This window comes from Pinus tabuliformis, chromosome 6 (assembly GCF_031772625.1).
Source record: "Pinus tabuliformis cultivar Carrire ecotype Pingquan chromosome 6, CPIR1, whole genome shotgun sequence".
Lineage (NCBI taxonomy): Eukaryota > Viridiplantae > Streptophyta > Pinopsida > Pinales > Pinaceae > Pinus > Pinus tabuliformis.
This window is the reverse complement of record NC_142292.1, coordinates 17505318-17528708: the sequence shown is the minus strand read 5'-3', so window position 1 is coordinate 17528708 and position 23391 is coordinate 17505318. Positions and strand designations below refer to the sequence as shown.

The 23391-nt window shown below is 38.4% G+C and overlaps 1 protein-coding gene across 2 annotated transcripts in view; it reads right to left on the bottom strand.

Annotated features, from left to right (window-relative positions):
* The window catches only part of LOC149256997 (uncharacterized), an 89302-nt gene extending 68266 nt beyond the window's left edge, over positions 1-21036 (bottom strand). The window contains exon 1 of one of the 2 annotated variants that reach the window (XM_089413417.1): positions 20670-21036. In XM_089413417.1, the coding sequence (XP_089269543.1) occupies positions 20670-20705 (36 nt within the window). In that variant the 5' untranslated portion in view covers positions 20706-21036. Of the gene's footprint in view, positions 1-19808; positions 20267-20669 lie in introns of those variants that run through there. The other variant, XM_089413422.1, reaches the window with a different exon arrangement.
* Between the last annotated feature and the right edge of the window lie 2355 nt (positions 21037-23391).

Below are 23391 nucleotides of genomic sequence, written 5' to 3'. Positions count from 1 at the left end.
TCTATAAATAAGAGAGAGGAGAATCATTTTTTCTCATGATGGATTGTTGATGTCTCTGATTTGTGAGTTCAGGCTATTGAGGGTTTTAAGACCCCTTTCTTTTTTATTGGTTTTGGTGGTAAAAAATTCCACTCTAGCCAATCCCTTCTCTCTATTATGTTTGGCATAATTTTCCAAAGCACTTTCCATCTGATTTTGGCAAGCAAGGGAGGATTTATGTGGATTAATTGCGTTAAGCAGCAATTTTGTGGTGTCGAGATCTGTTTAAGGCAATTTCAAGGCAGCAAATGACAAAACCCTTATCTAGGCAACAAGCAACCCATTCTATAGCAACATGAGCCTGTTCGGGCAATAACAAGGGTAGCAAGGTGTTGATTTGCGTAGCTTGGGAGGGACTCCACAAGCCTAGGTGCTAGGTTTGTGAGAAGTTGTCCCACAAAAGGGTTTTATGGGCGAAGTACCCAAGCGATGGGGTTTTGCACCCACGGTGTGGGCGCAAAACCAAGTGAAGAAATTATTGTTTATTCATTGTTGCAAGTGGAGCACCCTTAAAGGAGCTAAGGGGGCCTAAGGCAACCATGAAGAGTCTTGATCAAATGGAAGAAAACCCTTGTCTAATGTTAGTTGGGGTTATTGTCAAAAAGTCAAGTTGGCTAGGCTTAAAGTGACACCCATTGAGGATTAGATGTTGCCCTCATAGGAAACTATAAGAAGGCGAGGAAAGCTCATTTGATCTATCCACAAGTGCATCTCATCATAAAAGATAAGCACAACACCGTAGATCTCTAAGAGGAGCCGAATTTGCAAGGCAAGGACGAGTTTGGTGAAGTTTGGTTGACCGAGTTTAGTAGATTTGTTCATGGTTTGTTCTGGGCACAAATTCTATTGCGGTTTTCTGTAACATTCTTTATGACAGTCGAGCTCTTTCAGTGATTGAAGAAGGGGGGTCGATACCCCCCCGTCTGAAGTGGGAAGGGAGGCCTAGTTGAGGCCTTGTTTCTCTCAAAGATCGGCAAAGGTCTTCTGGTTGTATGGGAGCATGTTATAGTGGTTAAAGGGTTGAACAAAGGACTAAGGTAACCCTAGTTTAAAGGGCTACATAGGTCTGTAGATGAGGCCAAGAATTTCAATCAAAGATGTGTCCAAGGCCGAGGATCCTTGAGAAGCTAAGCCGAGTTCTCAAGCAAGTAAGGTGTTGTCTTATGTTGATGATTTGTTATCTGTGGAAGAGGTATGTTCAAGGGTTTGAATAGTAGTTTGAAGCCCTAGTTTAGCGATGTTTAGTCACCCATGGTTTTGTCCTAAATGGTTGTCCAAGGAGCCATGATAGTCCGCTTTGATTTTGTGCTCCATTGAGAGAGGTTGAGACCTTGATGGGTGTGACAAGAAGTTTGTCTTGTCACTATAAATAGGGCAATATATCTATATGATCAGCGCTAGTACAGGAGTTTAGGAAGGGCCAAAGAGTGTCTCCTAGTATGGAGAAAGTGATGTGCAGGACAGATGTGATGCGGTTGTACTAAAGTAAAGAAGTTTGGAGTGTTTGAGGTCTATTCATGGTGTTGGTGAACAACAGTTTAGTAGCCCTGAGATACAATTGATCTATTGTTGTGTGTGCTGCTAGGAAAAGTCCCAAAGAGCTGATCTTTTGAAGCATAAGTCAACTAATGGGCAGATTACATTTGTGCCCTAGATCAATAAATGTTGGTGTCATTTCAGTGTTTTAGTGATAAGAGGGTTGATTGTGCAAGCCCTAGGTTTATCATTCTTTGAGCAACCAAGAGACAGCAAGGGGGAAATATTGTGTGCCCTAGTTCAATGGGTTGTAGATTGTTAAAATTGGCAACTAGAGCCAATCTCCATGTAGGTCATCTTATTTATGGCAGCTGATATTTTTCTTGGATCCCTCTCATCGAGAGGTGTAGGATTGATCTAAAGATCATCCAATTCTGATAAGTATTCATGGAGTTATGAATTTATTTGTGTTATAAGACAATTCGTCAAGGTCGGCCAGCAACCAAATAAACCCCTCATGTGCTCAACATTTTAGTATAAAAGGAGATGACTTGAGAGTCATTTTACACACAACTTCTCTCTTGATTTCTCTCCACTTGTCTTGGGTTTTAGTGTGAGAGGAATCTAGGAGGAAGAAGCCTTAACATTGCCCTATGGAGAAGCCCTAACGCTGCCCTATGAAGAAGCCCTAACGTTGCCCTATGGAGAAGAGCTAAAGCTGCCCTATGGAGAAGCCCTAACGTTGCCCTATGAAGAAGCCCTAACGCTGCCCTATGAAGAAGCCCTAAACATTGGTCCATCCTGCCCTAGCCGCAGGTCCATGATGCCCTAGCCATAGGCCACTTCAAGTGACCGAATTGTTGGATGGAGGGCCAAGGATTTAGGGCCAAGAGGGCAAGCTACAAGGCCGAGTAGATGAGGAACTAAACACTGGAAATTAAGTGACTGTTTGGGCACGTTGAGGAGACCGAAAGCTACAGCAAGCATGGCGTTGCAAAATTGGGACAGCAGCATGATACAACAATGCAAATTGGGGCAGCAAGCATGGTACAGCAATGCAAATTGGGACAACAAGCATGGTGTTGCAAAATTGGGACAGCAACATGGTACAACAATGCAAATTGGGACAGCAACCATGGTGCTGCAAATTGGGACAACAAGCATGGTACAACAATGCTTCAATGGGACAGCAACAAACATGGTGCTGCTAGGGACAGCAGCAAGGCATGGAGCTGCAATAACAATTGGGACAGCAGCGAGACATGGCGGTGCAACAGCAATTGTGACAACAGCAAGACATAGTGTTGCAATAGCACTTGGGATAGTAGTATGGTAAGCAAGGCACAGCAAGCACATGGTGGCAAAACAAGGTGCAACAATGGCACATGATGGTACATGATATGGTACAGTGATGGGTATTGTCATGATTGATGAAGCATGATAAGATGCAGCATTTTGATGATGGGTGCAGCATGGTGCAGCACGGTGAGGTGCAGCATGATGACGAGATGCAGCACGATGATAGGTGAAGGTGTCACCTTGGAGAATCAGTTGAAGCAACATGTCTTCAACTGATCTCATGTATCATCTTCTTAGAGATGATCTATGCTCTTATCTAAATAAGTCATAGTGTTGACTTCTGTTGTAAATGTACTCTCTCTCTCTCTCTGTGCGCTGAACTATTGAAGAACATATAAGAAGAATTGATCAAGGGTTTCCCCACATTGGGGTTTGTCCCTGGCTAGCACCACATCTTATGTCCTCTTGTCTTGGCTTGTCTTCTACAATTTATGTTTATGTTCTATCTGCAGTTTACTTTAATGCTAATGTGATTGCTAATCTGGGAAAGATATTGAGCTAACTGTGAAAATTGAAATAAATTGCTCTAAGCATAGAACATACCTAAAATTAACATGGTATCAGAGCTGAGGTGAAGACAAAGCCCAAGCAAGAGTGAAAGAGAAATCACTGAAGACAGTTGGGAAAGAACAAAAGGATCAGTGGATTCCTCATCCCTCTTCAAATTCACCGAGGGTGAAATCGAAGCAAGAGAACATTATCAGAATGGCGCAACAGAAGCTTCTGATGGCCTACCCAAATATCACTTCAATGGGAAGTTCGGATCTAAGGGTGAAAGGAAAGGCAGATGCCTTGGTTGCAATAAGTTCAACCATTATACGAAGTAGTGTCCGAATGGCAGGGACACATCAATTGATGGTGATAACAATCATTCCAAAGACATGATCAAAGGAATGACAAGTAATGCAGGTAACAGCTGAATCTTCAAAGAAAGCAAGGAACCCCAGGTATGAAGAATCAAATGTTGTTTTTGATAAGATAAAGAAGCGTTATCTTGTATTGGCCATCTCCTTCAGATTCTTTGGGAATCTAGCTTATTGATTGTAGTGCTCCAAAGCACTTCAACGGATAGAAGGGTGCTCTTTCTAATTTGTTAGAGATGGAAACAATCATGGGATTATACTTGGAGCCAATGCCACCTATCCCGGAAAGGGTGTAGGAAATGTTACCCCTCAATTGAACGAGGGTAACTCGATTCATTTACAAAATCTCTTTTATGTACCTGATCGCAAGAAGAACCTGGTGTCCATTTCGGCAATGGAAGTCAAAGGTTTCAAGGTGGCATTCATCGATGGAAAGGTACGTGTTTGAAAATAGAATTTTCAAAGATGCTTTTACTCGTGGGTTCAAGATTGGCAATTTGTACCAAGTTGCAGGATGGTCCATTGGGGACCATGTCAGTTGACACATCTCATCTATAGCACCAGAGGTCTATTATGGGGCCCTACCCGATGTGAGTCAGATGGTAACAGGGATGCCTGAATTCAAGAAGAGCATGAAGGTACATGTCTGAGATGTACCAAAGGAAAATCTTACAAGGGGACCATTTCCCTCATGTAGCAAGTCCACAAGTTTGGAACAACACAAGGGGTTTGAGATTCATGATTGGGAATCTCATGTGTGCAAGTGGAAGAAAGCCCTCTATGGCTTGAAGCAAAACACCCCAGGCTTAGTATGAGAGGATTGATAGCTGTCAGATGAAGTTGAGATTCACTAAGAGTGAAATCAATCCAAACCATTGTTTGAAGGTTGCAGATAATAGACCTCTCATACCGGCACCTTCTAAGAACGACCTATCTCTGATAGGTGCAGACCCTCTCACTTGCAGAAGTAAGAGGGAATTGGATTCCGAATGTGGAATGGTAAACTGCAAGTCCGTGACTACCTCGAGGATCTTAACTTTTAGAAGTTATATGCTGATGATGCCGGATCAAAGTGGGGAAATGCCTCTGAGTTTCACAAACTCATTTGCATTGATGTTCTTGGTGAATTTTCGTCCGGATATTTGTTTTGCGGTTAGCATGGTGAGCTCATATTTGGTTGAGCCTCACTGGATTGGTGTCAAGAATCTTCAGAGATATCTTCGTGGCACTATCTCTCATGGATTGAGATACACTGCCGAAAAGATGAAACTGCATGATTATTCGAATGCTGACTGCGCGGACAGTGTGGAGGATTGCTAGAGCACTTCTTAGTGCTGGTTCTCTTTGGATTCTACTTCGATATCATGGATGAGCAAGAACCAGAAGTCGATTGCTATAAGCACCACCGAGACCGAATACATAGCTACAAGTATGATCTCGTGTGAAGCTGCTTGGTTGCGAAAGCTCTTAAGTGAGTTGTTTGTACACATGATGAATACCACTGTGATTCTCTATGACAACCAGAAGGGGGATTCAATTATTGAGGAATCCCGTATTCGATGATTGCTCCAGCAAATAGACATCTAATACTGCCTTATCTGGGATATGGTAAGTCGATGAGCAAGGAGGCTCCATCGCATTGAGACTGATGTACAGGTCGTAGACATTTTGTCAAAGCCCAGTGGAAAGGTCAAATCTGTGACTTTCCCGAACGACTTGGAGTCATTGAGAGACCTTCTTATAAGGGTCCTGCATGTTGCATACATTGAGCTCTAAGAGCTTTGGGGGGCTTGGGGTACTTACTTGGAGCAACATACGACCACAAGGTGACTCACCCTCCCCTGGTGGTGCACTATGTACAAGATGACAGGTTCAACCTTCCCATGTGATACCCCGTGGCGACTGTGGAATAGGATGATTAGTTCTCCTATGGGTCGGGATGATTAGTTCTCTCGTGGCAACTGTGAAACAGGATGATTAGTTCTCCTATGGGCCCGAATGATTAGTTCTCCCATGGCAACTGTGAAACAGGATGATTAGTTCTCCTGTGGGCCGGGACAATTAGTTCACCCGTGGCGACTGTGGGGCAGGATGATTCATTCTCCTATGGACAGTATGATTAGTTCTCCTGTCGAGGCATCCTACCCATGCAGTCTGGGGCTCATGGGAAGTACCTCTCATCTAATCAATGAACAAGGAAATGGGGTTAGGGACCATAGTAGTACTATTGATGGACGCATCGTTGTATCTACCATACTCCTTATGCTAGGATGACCTCCATTGATTTGGGATCAATGAAACTGATATGAGATCAGTATGAGTGGTTTGAGACACTCTCTTGTGATATTGATCTAAGATCAATAAAACTGGCTTCGGATCAGTAAGAGTGGTATGACACACTCTCTTCATATGAAACTGACTTTGGGTCAGTAGAGAATGGTATGAGGCATTCTCGATCAATTCTTCTTCTTCATGGTTCAGCAAAGCAGAACTTAGCAAAGCCCAACAGAGCAGAGCAAAGCAGTGTTGGGCACTAATGGCAGAGCTAGTACAGTCAGACATATGGATCAACGGATGGAGTCCTCCCTAGTTGAGAGGGAGTGTTAAAATTGGCAACTAGGTCCAAACTCCATGTGGGTCATCTTATTTATGGCAACTAATATTTTTCTTGGATCCCTCTCATCGAGAGGTGTAGGATTGATCTAAAGATCATCTAATTCCAATAAGTATTCATGGAGTTATGAATTTATTTGTGTTATAAGACAATTCGTCAAGGTCGGCCAGCAACCAAATAAACCCCTCATGTGCTCAACATTTTAGTATAAAAGGAGATGACTTGAGAGTCATTTTACACACAACTTCTCTCTTGATTTCTCTCCACTTGTCTTGCGTTTTAGTGTGAGAGAAATCTAGGAGGAAGAAGCCCTAACGCTGCACTATGAAGAAGCCCTAATGCTCTCCTATGGAGAAGAGCTAACGCTGCCCTATGAAGAAGCCCTAACGTTGCCCTATGGAGAAGCCCTTAACATTGGTCTATCCTGCCCTAGCCACAAGTCCATGATGCCCTAGCCGTAGGCCACTTCAAGTGACCGAATTGTTAGATGGAGGGCCAAGGATTTAGGGTCGAGAGGGCAAGCTGCAAGGCCGAGTAGATGAGGAACTAAACACTGGAAATTAAGTGATTGTTTGGGCACGTTGAGGAGACCAAAAGCTACAGCAAGCATGGTACAACAATGCAAATTGGGATAGCAAGCATGGTGCTGCAAATTGGGACAGCAAGCATGGTACAACAATGCAAATTGGGACAACAAGCATGGTACAGCAATGCAAATTGGGACAGCAAACATGGTGCTACAAATTTGGGACAGCAACATGGTACAACAATGCAAATTGGGACAGCAAGCATGGCGTTGCAAATTGGGACAACAAGCATGGTACAACAATGCTTCAATGGGACAGCAACAAACATGGTGCTGCAAGGGGCAGCAGCAAGACATTGTGTTGCAATAACAATTGGGACAACAAGAAGACATGGAGCTGCAATAACAATTGGGACAGCAGCAAGACATAGTGTTGCAATAGTAATTGGGACAGCAGTATGGTAAGCAAGGTGCAGCAAGCACATGGTGGCAAAACAAGGTGCAACAATCGCACATGATGGTACATGATATGGTACAGTGATGGGTATTGTCATGATTGAAGAAGCATGATAAGATGCAGCATTTTGATGATGGGTGCAGCATGGTGCAGCATGATGACGAGATGCAGCACGATGATAGGTGAAGGAGTCACCTTGGAGAATCAGTTGAAGCATAGAACATACCTAAAATTAACACAGATGGACAACATCAGCGAGATGAGAGCAAATTGTTGAGCCCTAAGTTTTGTCACCCTTGGAGTAGAAAGGAGATGGATAGTGGGCAAATTAGAAAGACCTCATGTATAGTGATCCATGGAGCAGTGAAGGGATTGTTAGGAGGTAGATTTGTGGAACCCTAGTTCAAGGATTTCATGGTTGGGAAATCACAGATAAGAGGGTATACTTGAAGTCCCTAAGAGCAGAGACAATGGAGCAGCCCTGTCAATGCTCGTGGGCAGACCAGTGAACCTATGTTCAGTCATCTTGGAGCATCCAAGAGAGGTTGATAGTGGCAGATTGAGGAGCTAGAGATGCAAGCATTCTGAAGAACCAGAAGGTGCAGTGATCATCAGATGGGGAGGCAAAGTATATGCCATATATGTTCAAGGTACTTGGATTGAAAGGACAAGCCCTAGTTCTGTCCTTGTATCAGGGTTGTATGTAAAGGCCATGATCCCTAGTACAGGAGCCCTAAGACTATTGTATTAACGTTTGTAATATAACAAGTAGTGGGTTAAAAGTTAAAAATTGTCACACACACTAGTTGATTCACTAATGTATGTTATTCCGCTGTGCAAAGTGGTGGTGCTGACTCTTGAGGTATTTCAATGTGTTTATGATCGTGATTTTAGACATAGACTTGTAGCTGAAGTGTTGTGAAAAAAATTAGCACAGGGTTACAGACAGTCCTGAAAACCCAAAATCCAAGACACTTGTTTAATCTGAGGACATTTCCCTACAACAGGGTTATGAATAAAATATATTAAATATACATAATGATGATAATTGTAATAATGATTAATTAATTAGTAATTAGTGTTGAAGAGGCATGTCTAAATGGGACATGACTTTCCATGAAAAAGCACCTGCCTATTATGTAAGCAGGCCCCTCACTCTCATTTGAATCAACATTCTCATTCATACATTTAATATATATTCTTGTGAGCTCAATGGCAATCCACATATTCCAGGTCTTTTGGAATATTTAACTTGAAGTACAAACTTTGTTTGTTCCATTTGGTATCAGGGCCACGTTGGTTGATCCCGACCTTTGGCCATCAACTCGTCGTCAACTTGATTATCGTCGTAATCGAAATGTTTCTCTATATAGTGGAAGATTCTCCATTTATCGCCAAGCCTTTGGCCATTTAAAAATAATAATAACAATTAAAAAAAAAAAGAGATTATATCAAATAAAAAGAATATATTAAAAATATATATATAGATAGATAGATAGATAGATATAAAGGGAAGAAAAAAAAAGATTCAAAAAAAATGGAAGAAGAAAAAAAAAGATTCAAAAAAAATGGAAGAAGAAAAAAAATAAACAAATAAATAAATTATAAATGAAATTATTAAAAAAAATCATTTAAAAAACTAATAAAGATATATAAAACACACACACACACACAATTATACAAATTAAGAAAAAAAGGGGGTTATTTACAAACCCTAAGTTCTTTGACGAACACAAAATAATTAATATTCGACGAACAAATGGAGTCCAATTCAAAAATGATGAAGGAAGTCAAGATGAGTTCCACACAACAATCATTATTTTGGACTAAATGTTTGTTTCGTATAACATACATTGACTATCCTTGGATTCATAAAAATTGTGAATTGTGTTGTCCAACATGTGGAACATTACTTAATGCAAAAGAATGTCAAGATTATGCACTGATGCAAATGACATAACGAGACAAAAAACTTGCAAAACTGGAACAAAAATTAACAAAGAAAGTAAAAAAAAAAAAGACGAGGAAATTTTGCGTCTAAGGGACCATAGCAAAAAAAATACTTGTGAAGGTCAAGAAGTCCAAGGAACGAAAATATTAAAAATAATAAAAATAAATAAATAAATAATATATATATATATAAGAAAAAGAAAAGGGACATGTCGAAAAGAAATTCAACGAGATTCTATCAAAGAATGAAGAAGAAAATTTGCGCTTAAAAGACCTGAACCAAAGGTTATTGGAACAAATCAAAGATCTAAAAGATGAGAAGCTTAAAAGTCAAAACATTGAAAATAAGGTTGATGAATCAGAAACCAAAGAACTCTTACGTCTGAGAAACCATAATCAAAGTCTACTCACTCAAATTAAGAAACTTAAGGATGATAAGCAATCATTAAAAAACAAGTTAGAAGAATTACTCACGAAAGAAGTATCAAAGTCTTTAGACGTAACAGTCCAAGTTGAAGAAAAGGAAACAAACACAGATCCCATTAATCTCACAATTCAGACAAATCCAAACCCAACTGAAGTAAGGACGTACTCAGAAGTTGCAATTCAAACGATGAAAAACCCAAGTGAAGATTTTGTAACCAACTTGATGACATCAGAACCTGAAGTAAGTCTCAATCTTGCCACACACATGATAAGGGAAAGACAAACTCCTTATCTACATCCGAATTGCAGCAGCAAACATTCCAATCAGTTTGCATATTTGTATCTCTCAAAACAAAAACAACAAACTTATGTTCAGAAGGATACTGAAGTGCACACAATTCAGTGCAGTGATAACGATTCATCACAAGTTTCTAGTAATCAAAAGATTCCACAAAAGATTAATTTAGGATGGTTAGATCCTTTCTCCATGCGACAATTTTATATATCACTCCAAGGATCATATCAACTTGTATCAATGAAGATGACAGTTCTGAGACGAGAAGACATTCGAAACAGAAAAAGAGATCAAGCCTTTTCATCAACAAGCTTTGAGGACAAAGCTTTTTGAAGAGGAAGGCAATGTTATGAATAAAATATATTAAATATAAATAATGATGATAATTGTAATAATGATTAGTTAATTAGTAATTAGTGTTGAAGAGGCATGTCTAAATGGGACATGACTTTCCATGAAGAGACACCTGCCTAGTATATAAGCAAGTCTCACTCTCATTTGTATCAACATTCTCATTCATACATTTACTATATATTCTTGTATCCTCAATGGAGATATACATATTCCAAGTCTTTTGGAATATTTAACTTGAAGTATGAACTTTGTTGTTCCAAACAGAAAGGCTATTTAAGGATAAAATTTGGACAACAAAGTTCCCTAAGCCCCTGTTCTAACACAATAGCCCTCTTGGAGTGATTTTCTGTGGTAAAACAAGGTTATCCAAGGCAACGAAACTCTACCTAAAGCAGCATACTATCTTGTCATAGCAACGTGGTCCATCTAGAGTTGGCCTGAGAAGCGAAGAGCTTATCTTGTGAGTGTGGACCCTGGTCTGAGTGTTGTTTAGGGTAGTGACTCATCCATAGGTCATATTGAGAGACAGTTTGTGGCAACAAAGTGAAGTTGGGGTTCGAAAAAGGTAGTCTGAGCAAGCAGCGTCCACCCTAGGATAGCATCAAGGTCATTAGGGCTCCCTGATGGCAACAGGACAGCAAGACAACGCAGTTGTGGAGGCAGAGTAAGCAGTAATGGAGAATTTGTATGTTGATTAGTTCTTACTTATAGGGTAATTACTGTTGTTCTTGTTACTAAATTGTTAAGTGATGTACAACAGACCCTCTTGGTGTAACAGCCGTAGAGGTGAATCTGTTGAAACAGTAATTAGATATGTACTGTTGGTATTGTTTGTAGAGAGCTAGGTTAATTCTACCCTAGAGTTTCTTATGCAATAGGGTCTCATAACAGAATTTCCTTTCAAGAGATAATTAATTCAAATACAAGTCATTAGGAACTCCAACTTCTCTATCAATGAACAAAACAGTGTAGAAAACCTCCTTGAGTCAATGAATACAATAAATCCACAGCAAAGGATAACAAATTCATGCAATAACGCCAAGCAATAATATAATTATTTATTCACCAACAATTCGTTGTATATTCACGTGCATAATTTAGCCAACTACGAAATTCAATCAACAGTGTTAAGGGTTCAATATCCTATGACTAGTTTCAGTCTCCACAAATTACAACTACTAAACTGTCAACAGATATCACACTTTAATATTTCTCAAACCCTATCAACAAACGCGAAGAGTCTTCAGTAAAAATCATTTGTCTGGTTAGATTGACGAACTTCTTCAGCAAGGGAGGAACACCTGGTCTCAAAAAATTCCTACATTAGATTTGCAGGGTATTCAACCCTTTCCTCAACCATGTAAACTCGTCACGTAAAAACGGTTTGACCATGCACCCGATCTTCAACTACACTCCTTTTTTTCAAACTTCAATTGACGCTTGGATGACACTCTATACGTCAATTTTAGATGGCCCGATCTTCGGTCACAAAGAGTTTTGAAGTTAGATGACTTTTAGTAAGCCACGCACCGAGCTTCAATTGATATTCAGAGAACCACGTCGAATCTTTGGATCGTGCCTCCTCTTACTACAACTGTTTGATTCTGTTCAGGTCATGATTCTCACACTTTCTCAAGGCGTTCTCCTATCTCGTTAGAGGCTCGTACTTAGTTTCCTGGCTACACATCTGTGGAATAACACAGGAGTTGCAAATTTTTGTGTGTGTCTGGGTATTTGGTCAACTCACAATTCCAGGGATCCTGCTCTGCTCCAACATAAATAATTTGAACCCTGCCTCAGATAATAAACCACTCAGCTCTTCAAATCCCTTGTGGTTCGGCTTCTACGTGACACTTCGGACTTATTCCAAAATTTGTGGATTGAAACAACCTATCCCAAGAATCTTCTCGCACAAGATTACACCAGAAAATTGCCCTTTGCCTTAGAGGGTCGGGGTTCTTGCCTTAGGCATGTGCTTCAGCCTTCGATCTTGTTGGTTACAGACTGCCTCAGATAGTTTTGCGAGCCTCAGTCTCAAGTCTAGATGTTTTGACTGTCTCAATAAATAGCATTCTCGCCCAAATAACTCAAGGCCCTATTTCAGATGAGTTCTCACAAGGATTTTGTTCCAATGACTTCGGTCCCCACCTCAAAAAAATAGTTCAATGTTAGGATAGTTTATCACAACTTTGCCCAGAACTACTTTGATGCTCCTTAAGAAAGGAATCCATTTGCTAACACAATATAAGAAAGATAAAAGGGAGTTTGTCAACTAGGGTGGAATCTTTCACCACAAATTGGTAGGAAAAAGAGTCTTAAAATCCTCAGAGCCTCAGGCTCAAAAAAAACAAAGGAAAAATGAGCCAATCATCCAAATGAATTCCACCCTCAAAGCCTTAGGCTCGAAAAAAACAAAGGAAAAATGAGTCTTAAAATCCTCAAAGCCTTAGGCTCAAAAAAACAAAGGAAAAATGAGCCAATAAAATGATGATCCAGATGAATTCAACCCTCTTGTATTTATAAATTTCCATGACGGGATAAATTCACTTCAAACCCCAACTTTGGGTTTCTTTGCCCAACGACCCCAAAACTTGCGCAGACATTGGGTATTTTGAGGTTTTCCCCTTTATCAATGACTATAGCCTACAAGGATCAATACGCTACTTTGCCTCTTGGACAATTAATTTCTCGAGAACATTACATAGTTCAAGATCATCTAATTTCTTACATTGTTATGTAATCACTGTAATCTTTGTTAATTGGAAAGGAATGTTGCGATATTGGTACTATATTGTCTCATGCCCCAATGACTCTAACGAAAAAAATTTCCCAAGGGACATTACACTAACAAGGAATCAACTTGGTTTTTTGGATTTCAACTAAGTGCACTTGCGATCAACGAGATGGAAGCATGATGCATAGTATACAATAATGTTGGCTTCACTCGTGATATTAATTCGAGATGGGGGGATTCTTTGTACAGATAGAGTCCTTGGTACATTATGCTTTGGGAACACAACCGTCCAGCCAACAATTAGGACTTGCTAACAAGTAAATAAGTTATTCTTCTGGTTATCCTTGTATACCAGTGACCCACTGAAGATGTTTCCAAGCAATTGATCTATTATGGCTATAACACTTAAAATGTTTGGGACTCTAGCAAATCATATGGTCTCTAATATTTATGTTGGTTTCAAATAAATGCTAGTTCTCTACTGCAATTTTTTACTACGAAGAATATTAGTCATAATGACAATATCTTTAGCTTCAACTCTTAGACAATGTACTTTCTAGTATCAACAAGTAGGCTAATTTCGTTTAATTGTTTTACTTTTAAGATTGAATTCCCATGGAAAGAAAAACTTTTCAGCCAATCTTGCATAAACTCCCTTCATAAAGAATTCTATGAATGAAATGATATCCACGCTTCCTCTTGTTTCTCTAAGTTCCTAGGGGTTTTTCCAGGGGCGTTTTGTAAGTTGTTCCATTATTAGTTTGGTTCCATTCTAAACTATTTGCGTTGTGCTCCAGAAGGCTTATGGGTGTAATCAAAGAAAGGCAAACTAATGTCAATTATAGCAAACTGGCAATATCTTCATTGTTAAAGGGCCGAGTAGGTTGGGATTATAGATGAAGAACCGGTCATATTTTGACGAGATTTCATGATAGGACTTCAATTTGAGTTTTTTAAAACACGGCTTTACATATCGCCATCATGATCACTTTAACGAATCATGTTTACGTGCCTTTTTGTCAGTTATAAGGAAAGAGGATGTAGAATGACTACTAAATTGAGAAGGGGGCGGTCATTTTCGAAAAGTTGCGTTAATACAAGTCCTCAAGAATTGGATCATATTTTTGTTTCGAGAGGAATGTAGTTGATGGTTATTTGCTATGCATATTGAAGAAAAGGAGGTGGAACACTCTAGTCAGTTGCATTTGAAACAAAAGGGTTCTGTTTATGAAGAAGAGGATATGGAAGACTAAAATCAGTTGCATTGCCACAAAAAGGATCTGTAGGGGGATGTCAACGAAATGAAGATGAGGGTAGAGCAGTATAAACAGAGATATAACTAGAAATTGCCCCAAAAGGTGCAAAAAGAGGCCGATAGGTTTTTTAAATTGGAAAAATGATATGAAAATTAGAAAAATGGTATGAGAAATATATAATTTCTAGAGCTCAAACTAAAAACACTAATTTGATATACTTCTAACAAAATACTAAAAATAGAGACTTGGAAACCACCATTTAAATTCAATTAAAATGATTGGATTATATTATTAATTTATATTTTTTTTCTAAAAATTAATTAAAATGTATTTACATTGTATTTTAATTTACATATGAATGAGAAGTGGTGCTATTTTAATTTCATATATAATCCAAATTAAAATACAAAATAATGAAATTTTGTAACGAAGATTAACTCCATATAAATATAAATTCTTAATAAAAATATATACTCGTTATATTTAAAAAAATACACATGTCATTCATAAAATTTATAATTTAGTAATGCATAACTTCATAAATAACTTAACTATTTATAAAAGAAAAATTCAAATCGAAAGATACTCTCTCCATATATCTAGATATAAATATAAACATTAATCGAACTTGTGTATGATTCTATTATTCGAGAAGATCAAAACCGAGAAACATATCAAAAACCTTAACCTTGATAGGGACAATGTGAGATTGTTTTAATTTTAATTGCTTTATGAGCAGTCGGCCAATGTTTATTCCAAATGATTTTAATTTGAACGAATGAGTATTTATTGTTTTAATTTTAATTGCTTTTATGAGCAGTCGGCCAATGTTTATTCCAAATGGTTTTAATTTGAACGAATGAGTATTTATCTATCTCTGATTTCACACACATTGTATTTGTCATTCCCTTCACATTTGTTTTACAGTTTCTGAAATTGTGATTAGAAGTATAGAGTTAAAACTTTGAAGAAGTACATTTCTAATTCACAATAGTGCTAACAAAAGTACATTTCTAATTCACAATGGTGTTAACAAAAGTAATTGTCACAGGCATGCGAATTAGAACATACATTAGCAAAACTGGCATGGTCAAATTTGACATAGTGTTTCAGAAGTCAATTGCTATCATTGCAAAAAAAACAATAATTTCTTGCTCTTTGGTTCCATGAAGTTCCTAGTAACATTAGCTAAAACCACAAATAATTGACATGCTACCTAGAACTCGAATATGAAGTTAACTTTTACCAAATACAACTCGAAGCTCACTGAATACCTTAAAGTGTCACTCTTATAATAAATAAAAAAAATCATTTCAATCACTGGTATCCAAATAATGGTTTCCTAAGTATTAATTGAAAACACAAGTGTGTTTTCTGCATAATGCCCTAGCAACTACAATAGAGCCCAACACTAACAAATATTCTATTTCTGAGAAATTTTCATATAATTAATAACTATTTGAAAAAGACTCTTATCTAATTTGAAAAAGAATCTTAGATCAAGCTGCTATGTTATGAAATTTTTTAGGAATACCGTGTCAACGGTTAAAAAACTGCGGCTTCAAACTAGTGAATTTGTGTTGCCATAACTGTTCTTATCCCGTTTTCCACATTCCCTTTTTCCAGTCAATCTTCTAGGATCTCTTTAATCTGGTTACGACTCCCTAGGAGGCTGTGCTTCTCTGTACTTTGGTGATTGGCAATGATTACCTGAGGACTTTGGATGTATTATGTGATGGATGGCTGAGATTCACTGCACTCAATGCCTAGTTTGCTATTGGGCATTGTTGAAATTTTACACGATGGCTCAAAAACTTGAAGTGCAATTCATTTCACAATATTACATGTATATGTATGACATTCCCTTTGAGCCATCGCGTAAAATTTCAACAATGCCCAATAGCAAACTAAGCATTGAGTGCAGTGAATTTCTGTGTATATGTATGCACAGTTTTTTTTTTACTCATGTTATCTTATAGAAATATATATTCTATTATATATATACGCATCTCTTTGGTGGACTTTACGTCAATGTTGCAAGCAACAATCACTCAAAACATTCATATAGCTGTGATATTTCAACAGAGCTATTGGGGTTGGGTCAATATGTTGATAGCGTCTGGTGAATGATCTCAGCACCACTTGCTCACTCTTAGTCCAAATTTGCATTATCATAGATATCAAACCCCCAAATTTGTAACTCCAGAGAGTCCAATTTCTCGGCCAAACAGAACATGGCATAATTGACAGTGCAGGGCTGCGATTGAAATCAACACTGTTGTTGCTTCTGCTCATTACCATTGGCGTATCAATGCACTCTGTATAGTTAGTGTAGCAATCAACAAGCAAGGAGTTGATAGCTTGTTTTCCTGTACAGTTTTCAAGTGATAGCAATCAACAAGCAAGGAGTCAATAGCTTAGTCCAAATTTACATTATCATGGATATCAAACCCTCAAATTTGTAACTCCAAAGAGTCCAATTTCTCGGCCAAACAGAGCATGGCATAATTGACGGTGCAGGACTGCGATTGAAATCAACACTACTATTGCTTCTGCTCATTACCATTGGCATATCAATGCACTCTACATAGTCAGCGTAGCAATCAAAAAGCAAGGAGTCGACAACTTGTTTTCCTGTACAGTTTTCAAGTGAAGGTACATTTGGGTCCACTTTACATTGGTAGAGTGATTGCCCCAAATGAAATTAGAAACCTATTCATAAATTTATTTAGACTGAATTGTTTTCATTTATGCTCGAACAAGAGTAAGTTTGATTAAATTCCATTGAATTTGCCAAATTGTGAAGTAGGTTGCAGTCTACTTCAACCAAGTTGCTAGAATTTACTTCAACTTATTCTGACAAAAACTAGCTAAATATAATCTGGAAATATTGAACAATGGGAAATACACCTTATTATTTTCGCAAAGACAACCCATATTAAAAAACTTGTACCATAATATAAGCCTGCAATGCAAAAGTTGGAGGATGACAGCCTTTTTAAACCTTAAGAAGGCTGAGTTCAACACTTCAAGCAGACAACATCAACTTGCTCCTTAACACATCCACTTTGCTGCTTGGAGGTTAGACAGTCTCTTCATGGAAACATACATATGTTCTGTACAAGAACATATCTGCCAAACTGAATGGAGTTGTCTGTATGAGAGAAAAAAAGATACTGCTCTCACCTTCTAACAAAAATGACAAGAGGATGGAACTAGCTCATCGAAAGATGATTAATATGATGTATCTGACAAAAATCATGAAAAAAATGTTTCCACTTACATGAGGAAAAAGGAAGTCAAGTGTATTCGTTCATTAAATCTGATGCTAAAGGGACTCTACAAAAGTAAATCACTACCAAAAAGGAATGACTTTGTGCAATACAATATCCTCAGTTGTTGCTAAGGCAAAAATATATTAAACTTTAAAGCACTAGTTGAAAGAAAGAGCACGGAATCTGAAGATTTTTGAAACTAAATTCTGTCTTTTTATTACCCAACAATGCATATTTATAATACAAAAGGATGACAAAAGTAGGGACTGGAGATGAAATTTGATCATCAGGTATTGATCAATCTAGCCTTAAATAAATGGAACTTATTGAATACAGTTTTATTCACATAAGAAGCAGTATGATAACTCGATGTACCAACAGTAGACAAAAGAATCTTTAGCGCTGATCTTTAATTTTACTTATTCTTATTAAATGTTATCAATTATAAATTTGACAAAGTACTTTCATTCCAAAAAGTATTTGGGAAGTGTGGGGGAGTGGTTGTGAGGCATCTATGTTGGAACTTTTCTGTTAGCAAATTTGGTTGGGATTTGGTTCATGCCCGATTTGGAGTTGGAAACTGAATGATCAACATATGGCTGAAATCCCTTGCTTTCAGGAGGGAAATGAATTTTGTTTTCGAATGATTTATGGGTTTTGGAATCTACATCTTGGACCAAAATTGAAAAATTTCTTATAGTTTATGACAGAGTAACTAATAGGTTACATCCAAAACTTCATTCCTTCAGAAGAGCAATATAAGATGAACATTCTGCTGCAGGGACCTAGCTGGAGAGATTGGGTGTGGTCATTTGGTAAGGCTCTTTATTTTTATGATACCAGGAGGATTTATCGTCTGCTTTGCAAGAAGTTGCACTTAGCCCCTACTTTGAATCCTAGATGGCCTTTGATGGATCCTGAAAAGAGATGAATTGAAAGATTGCATAGTGTGTGGACCCTCAAAATCTCCGTTAAGCTCAGAGTCTTTGGCTGGTTCATTATTTATCAAGGTTGTCAACAAAGGTTCACCTAGCCAAAAGTGGATTCACAGATAACAGGTGCTTAGTGTGTGGGAAGGAGGAGAACCTCAACCATATTATGTGGAACTCCAAATTTACGCTAGATTGTTGGCATTAAGTTCGATGGAACAGGAGGTGGTAGTGTGTATGAGTTATTTTCTGTAGGAGTAGTCACTGTCTCCAGATGCGTGCCGGTGGTATGCACAGACTCCGCAAGTTGGCTTGAAGGGAGCTCCAACTTCACACCTGGTAAGGGTATAGGAGGAGAGAGATTGCCAATGAAAAGGGCATGGCTGCCAATCATCAAACCCCCAAGTTTGATAGATTATGGTTGGAATTCCTGTTGCTCAAATTAGGATCATAAGGAAAACCATTTGCCGCAAACCCATCCAATCTTGGAGGCTGAGCATATGGCAATCGCCGAGCAGTCTTGAAGCACCGTTCCCCTATGCTCTTTAATGGGGTGTCATCGACAAACTGACCAAAAGGGGAGATCCCTCCTCCTCCTACACCAAAGGGCATCATCCTCTCGCTATCCCGAATCCGCTTTGCACGCTGAATTGGGTTTACCATACGGTAACTCTGTGACAATCCCAGTGCCTGATTCAGAATCAAACTCGTGGAAACCTCTGTCAAGCCAGGAACGAAGTGTATGTCAATGCATGCTGGCTAGGTTTCAGGCTATCAAAGGTGACATTAGGAATCCCCAGTTTTGCAGAGCGAGACAGGAACTCATGATAATTATGACTATGATTATGCTTGGGATGTTGAAGCATCTGCACCGTTGATGGGCTGCTGATTTTGTTGATTGCTGCTAATTGCTTTAGAGGCAGATCGGGCGGGTAAAGAGGTAATCCCTGTCTCTGCCTTATCATGATCCGTGTGTTCCAGTGATTCTTAATTTCGTTATCAGTCCGCCCAGGCAGCTGAACCCAAAATTAAAAGCATAAGAATACATGACCCTAAATTTATTGATTTGATTTATTTTCAGCATTCAAAGGGAACCAAACACAGGTCATCCCAACATATATACCACTGGTAAAATGAGTCACAAAGTCATATATGGCCTCAACTAACAAATGGGTTTTCATCAGAGATCTTTTGTTTTAATCAGAAAGAAACGTAAAAGCAAACCAACAAAGGAAAAAGTAACAATAGGTACCACCTGAGCAGCCATGCGAGCCCATTTGTTTCCGAGCTTGGCGACCTCGGGCAGTTCCTACTGCCATTTATTCAGAGAGTCGTTGTCCATGAGATCGTAAACCAGGAGCCTCTGGCGGGCATTGTTTTTCCCTCTCGGGCATTGTTCTTCCCTCTCCTTGAAGAGTTGCAGAGTGAGCGAGAGACCTATTCAGAATGCTTGAAATTGGAGTAAAATCAGAGGACGAACAGGTGGTGAGGGTGAGTAAAATCAGAGGACGGAACAGGTGGTGAGGGTGCCAGGCTACAAAACCTCTGCTGAATGTTTATATGAGATTTCTGAGTTTTTCTCGCAGCAATTCTGGCATTCTGGTGTCCTCCATGTTCAGTGACATAAACTCCACTAAAAATTTAAACGGACTCTCCTTAAAATAGTGCGCACAGATGTCAAGTGGAAAGCAGAAAGGTGGCCTAAAAATCTGTGCACAGATGTCAAACGCACATGAAAAGTGTAGACGGTCGAACTGATTCAAAAGAAGGCCTATCGGCCTAAAAATGCCATCGCAATGATCAATGAGATGCTTAAGATGTTAACTTAATTTTCAATAGAGGGTTTCTAATGTCAGAATCGGTGACGCCCATTTTATATGGGAGCCATGGCTTGACAAATTAGGCACAGGGTTACAGATTTGGTTGCGTCATTCTGCTAAAAGGGTTAACACAAATTTAAGAGATGGATAGATTTTAGTAATTTTTATTCTGGACTGGACAGCTCCATATCTTCACCAACCAATTGATATAAAATACTCGCAAACCAGATTTAAAACAAGATTTGTACTACAGGTGCAGGCAATAGGCAAAAGATTGACAGGACTTGAAGATTTACCTCTTCTTGCGTTCTGTCTCGTTTGACGACCAGCATAGTGTCAAAATACGCTGCAATATAACAGAAGTAAGGCACTGCCCTAAACTGGGAAAAAAACCCCTCTGCGAATCAGATCAGACACCTATACGCTCGCTACTGTTCTTAAATATGCCATGGTACAACCATTCGAATAGGACAGACTGAGACGCCGTTGTGAGAAGCCGAAGGGTTTCGGCTCGGCTAAAAAAATCGCATATATCACTCTGCTCTTGTTCAGTTCAGCTCGGTCGACTCTCGACAGTAACGCAATCGAAAGTCGTTTTCACTTGGCAAAAATTTGATTTTGAAAATTGGAACATGTTTCCCTCTCCTCGTCATTTGAATTTTGAAAAAGTGATGTGTTAAATGTTAGATGGCGTAAGATGGGTGTGGTCATGTTAGATTGCGGGTTTAAGAAGTTAAATTAGTTTAAATGATAATTAATAAAGTAATTTATTTTTAAACCGGTATAATATGTTGCTTGAGTACTTGGTAATTGATAATTTTAAATCATAATGATAATTTTATGGATAATTATATATTTTAATATAATATTAAAAAAAATTCATTAATAAAAAAAAAATTCATATTTTTTTTTTGTGAAATTATAATTTTTTTATCTATAATTGCATTCAGAATTTATATCAAATTATATATATAATCACTATAATATAAACAGAAGCTTTGAGGGTTACCTCAATTGGTCATGTCTATATGATACTTTTGTTGTTGAGAGGTCACACGTTCAAATCTCTCGCCACTCTCGAGGTCAGGGTGTGTGGTTGAACCAACAAGAAATGATCCCTTTGGGTGGATTTACCGAGTATAAATATTTCATTGATGTAGTGGTCACCAATCTCTAGGGTTCATGAACCACATAGAAAGAAAGAAAAAAAAACTATAATATAATTATAATCAAATTAACTAAATTAAATATGTGTATTTTTAACTAACTCATTGTGTGTGTGTGTGTGTGTTATATACGGCTCTCCAACTATGGCATAAGCAGGGGACAATTGAAATGGAGCGACAATTGATTGTCAACAGGGGATACAGGAAGGGCGGTGGAATCAGTGAGGCAAACAATGGAGGATAGACTCAACGTGGCAAACAGCAAACTTGATGCATGAATAAGGGTGATGGACTCAACATGGCAGACAACAAATGATGGACTCAACGTGGCAAACAATAGACAATGAACTCAATGTAATAGATAGGCACAAGCTGGATTTTGTGCAATCGAAGGAAGTTGGCAGCGAACTGTGCAAGTTAATAAGAATTTGTGGTGCGGGGGAAGATACAATAATGCAAGGGGCAAGTAGTACGCAGAACCTACTCTATTACCAACATAACGAGCAAATATATACACAAATGTATAAATATATAAATTATTAATGAAATTGAAAAATATATAATGAATTAAAATGAAGGCCCCCTATATAAATACTAGGTGTGTGTCTAGTTTACATGAAGAGGCGTGTCCCTTAAAATAGGTTACGTCACTCTATCTCCTTAATTAATTTGCTTGTTACAAGCAAGGATGACTTTTGATCAACCAAAACTCTCATTCCTTCCTCGTTCCTTAATGCCAAGAGTTAAAGATTCTCATCCCACTTGGTAGCTTGCTATATTTCCATGTGTTATAGATGTCTTTCTCATATTGAACAAGGGTCATTATAATTCATTGAAGGATAAATTTTCATCTACCACCCACGAGCAAATCCTTGTATATTACTTTACCTCGTGTGTACTTTATGAACACAATTTTCTCACTTTAAGTCTTCCTGTTTCTCTTGAAATCTCTGGTACAAGTGATGACATGCATGAAGATAGCGCATATTAATTCCAATGGGGAAGGTGCGTTTACCATCATGGATTGAAGCAGTGTTTGGAAATGGGCCCCCCTCCCTCGTAGGGAACAAGCCTTCCATCAAACATTCCTCATGTTAGTTCAACTGAAGTTAAATCTTTCGTTTGTGGGAGTTGGTTTCATGAAGATCAGTATGATTTGGAAGTTAGATTCTCCTTGGTCTCATAAAAGTGAAAAACTTATCTCCTCAATGAAATTGCATTTGGAATTATTGTTCTCTTTGTGTAAATATATGTAAGTTTGCAATTGTCATTTTCTCATTAAATTGTTGCTCTGTCGTTGCGTCCCCCCTCTTGCCTACTTGGGAGGTTTGTCCTTCTTTAGGAGTCGTAGTCCTAGTATTTCTCAAAATTGCTTCCCAATGTTTGTGTAATCCTCCTTAAAATGCAGGAAGGCATGGAGGAAATTATAGAGGATATTCTAAGCCTCAAGTTTCGCTCTAATCAGTTGGCATCCTCCTTGACTGTAGTGATGGAGCAAGTCATGTTAAAACGGCTCAATTGAATAGGTTGGAGGATGAATTGCAAGCTATGAGATTTCAAATGGAAGCAAAGTGACTCCAAATAGTTTTGAAGAATCAAAAATCAACTCAATCAATGAATTCATTGTTCATGGACAACATAGGCCTTCTAGATCTCAGTGAGGATGTTACTGAAGCAAAGGACCTATACTATGTCGCTAAAGACCCCGTTATTTAACAAAATTTTATGGAGTGTAAATTTTGCTTATATTTGGGCTCCTTCTAAAAGCTTTAATCTTACATATGTTATGCCAAGTGATTTTGGTTTATAGGTAAAATTTTGTCAATTGCTAACTTAGTCTAAATTTGCAAAG